This window comes from Gossypium hirsutum, chromosome D01, assembly GCF_007990345.1.
Source record: "Gossypium hirsutum isolate 1008001.06 chromosome D01, Gossypium_hirsutum_v2.1, whole genome shotgun sequence".
Classification (NCBI taxonomy): Eukaryota; Viridiplantae; Streptophyta; class Magnoliopsida; order Malvales; family Malvaceae; genus Gossypium; species Gossypium hirsutum.
The window spans coordinates 23,809,605-23,812,612 of NC_053437.1; the positions used below are offsets into that span (position 1 = coordinate 23,809,605).

At 40.7% G+C, this 3,008-nt stretch overlaps 1 protein-coding gene across 1 annotated transcript; it reads right to left on the bottom strand.

Moving 5' to 3' along the window:
- Positions 1-1,311: 1,311 nt before the first annotated feature.
- Positions 1,312-2,350, bottom strand: LOC107921663 (uncharacterized). The gene is made up of 2 exons (XM_016851490.2): positions 2,217-2,350; positions 1,312-1,705 (listed from the first exon to the last, which is right to left on the bottom strand). The coding sequence occupies exons 1-2, from the start codon at positions 2,348-2,350 to the stop codon at positions 1,312-1,314; spliced, it is 528 nt and encodes a 175-aa protein (XP_016706979.2).
- Between the last annotated feature and the right edge of the window lie 658 nt (positions 2,351-3,008).

Genomic DNA, 3,008 nt, shown 5'->3' on the forward strand with positions numbered 1-3,008 from the left:
TGATTACGCACCTGATTGTGAAGACGTGTTAAATCCACAAACGCCAAACCTATATTTGGCAATCAACTTTGTTAATCGATTACACAGTTACAGAGTTAATGACACTTAAGTCGTCAAGATTGCTCACTTACCAAACTATGATCGAGCTTACTTAAGTATTCGCCAACCCTCGTCCCTTCTCAAGATTCCTAGGCACCAAATATAATTGATAAGCACTTAAATTGTTTTAATAAGGGAAAAGTATTTATTTTACTATACTTACCCAACGTACGAGAGTACAACAAAGAGAAGTAGCCTGACGATTGGCCCCAAAAAGAAAGGGGAAAACGGTGATCAGAGGAAACAAGAGCGGGAGAAGTTCAATAAAAAACTGAGTGGGTGAGGAGAAAAAGAAAAAAAAGCTGAGGAAAACTAGATGTGGAATTCAGCCACAAGGATTCGGCTAAAGAAGAAAGAGTAGATGTTGGGGTGTGGGAAAATAAGAACGATAAAATAAGCAGCAAAGTGGAGAGGGAAAAAGGAAAGAAAATTTCAGCAGAGAAGAGTAGAGAAGGGGAAAGAGGTTCAGCCAACAAGAAGAAAGACAATGGAGAGATTCAGCCAAAAGCCAAAAGAAAGAAAAAAAATAGAGAAGATGAGCAAAAACGACTCAAAATTTTCCAAAATCGGTACCAACCGCCAAAACCAAAAACTGACCAAAATTTTCACCTGTGGAAGAGAGAAACACTCCAATACCGAATGCCTAAAATGACCAATTTGGCACTTGTATTCCCCTTAGCTGAAATTCCTTGAGTGCTAAAGTCCCAAATCGGCATAACTCCTCCCCTCCTCAACTCCTCAATTTTATCCACAAATCTCTTCCCTTATCACTCCACCGATTTCTCCTCAACTCCCTCCATGACCAGTTTAAACTTCCTTCTATAGTATTCCACTCAAACTCTGCCACCTTCACGGCTCAAGCAGCAAAATAACAATCCATTACGCAACCCAAGACTTGAACCTTAGACCTCACAGATGCACAACACACCACCTTGCCATTAGACCACAAGCTCTTTTTGTGTCATAAAACAACCACTATTATTTATAAAGCCTATAAACCAACATCCAAATTCATTTTAGGGAAAAACTAAAAAATTTTCCAAGGCCAAGACTTGAACCCAGGCTTCTCAAATACTCCCATACACACCCAAATCACTTAGCTATAAAAGCAAACAAGCAATTTGTGTCAAAACATACAAAAACTAAATACTAGAATTTTGGGGTGTTACGACTCTACCCCTTAACAAAATTTCGGCCTCAAAATTTGGCCGGTCATAAAAGATGAGGGTATTGTCGTTGCATCGCCTCTTCGGGTTCCCACGTGGCTTCCTTTGAACTATGATTATGCCATAGTACCTTGACTAAAGGAATAAACTTCTTCCTTAATACTTTAACCTCACGGTCTAAAATCTGCACTGGTTCCTCCTCGAAGGTCACATCTGGCCTAACCTCGATTTCCTCAACTGTAACAGTGTGTGTGGGATCACAATGGTAACATGTCAGCATAGAGACATGGAACACATCGTGAATCTGATCTAATTCTGATAGCAACTCAAGTTGATAGGTAACTGGTCCCACACGCTTCAGTATACGGTAAGGCGCAATGAACCTAGGGCTAAGCTTACCATTCTGCCCAAACCTTAAAATCTTTTTTCCACGGTGAGACCTTAAGAAAAATCCAGTCTCCCATAGAATACTCAATCTCTCGGCACTTAAGGTCTGCGTAAGACTTCTGCCTATTAGATGCTTCGTTCAACTGGTCTTGAATCAATTTTACCTTCTCTTCGGTATCAGAAACTAACTCTAGCCCCAGAACTCGCCGCTCGCCTAGTTCAGTCCAACAGGTAGGCATTCGACACCTTCGACCATATAACACCTCGTACGGTGCCATTTGAATACTGGACTGGTAGCTATTATTATACGCAAACTCTGCTAGCGGCAAATAATCTTCCCAGTTTCCTTGGAAATCCAATACACAACACATTAACATATCCTCCAAAATTTGAATCACCCTCTCAGATTGACCATCTGTCTGGGGATGAAACGTAGTACTAAAGTCCAGTCTTGTACCCAAAGCCTCGTATAACTTCTTCTAAAATCGAGACATAAAACGAAGGTCTCTATCTAAAATAATCGAAACCGGTACCCCATGCAGTGTTACAATCTCAGCCACATACAGTTTAGCCAACTTCTGCAATGAGTAATCAGTACGGACTGGTATAAAATAAGCTGATTTAGTCAATCGATCAACGATGACACATACCGTATCCTTTTTGGTAGGCGTTAAAGGCAGCCCACTCACAAAATCCATGGTTACTCTCTCCCACTTCCAAAGTGGAATCTTAACTGGCTGGAGTAACTCTGAAGGTAACTGATGTTTAGCCTTCACTTGCTAACAAGTTAAACACTTACCCACAAAATCAGTTACTTCACGTTTCAGACATGGCCACCAATATAACTGACGTAGATCTCAATACATTTTATTTCTGCCTGGATGCATAGCATAAGGACTATTATGCACCTCTCACAGAATAGACTGCCTCAAATCAATATCCCTCGGTACACAGACTCTCCCACGGAAACATAGTACTCCTTCACTATTTACCCCAAAATCTGAAGTTTCTGCATTCTCAACTTGTCAAAAATGAGGAACCAGTGAATCATCCAACCACTGTTTACTCTTAATCTGTTCAGTCCACATCAGTCTAACTTGCAACTCAGCCAACAAGCTACCATCATCAAAAAGGCTGAGACGAGCAAACATCACTCTCAATTTAGATACAACCCTATGGCTCAATGTGTCAGCTACCACGTTAGCCTTACCAGGATGGTATTAAATAGAGCAATCATAGTCTTTAAGAAGCTCTATCCATCTTCGCTGCCTATGATTCAACTCCTTCTGAATGAGAAGGTACTTAAGACTCATATGATCTGTGTAGATAGTATACTTCTCATCGTGGAGATAGTGC

What these genes read in the sequence shown, in the direction of transcription:
- LOC107921663 (XM_016851490.2), bottom strand. Translation starts at nt 2,350, where the DNA reads ATGGATTTTGTGAGTGGGCTGCCTTTAACGCCTACCAAAAAGGATACG. An exon ending in TTGCAGAAGTTGGCTAAACT is followed by an intron (nt 1,706 to 2,216) that starts GTATGTGGCTGA and finishes ATTTTTCTTAAG; the next exon opens with GTCTCACCGTGGAAAAAAGA.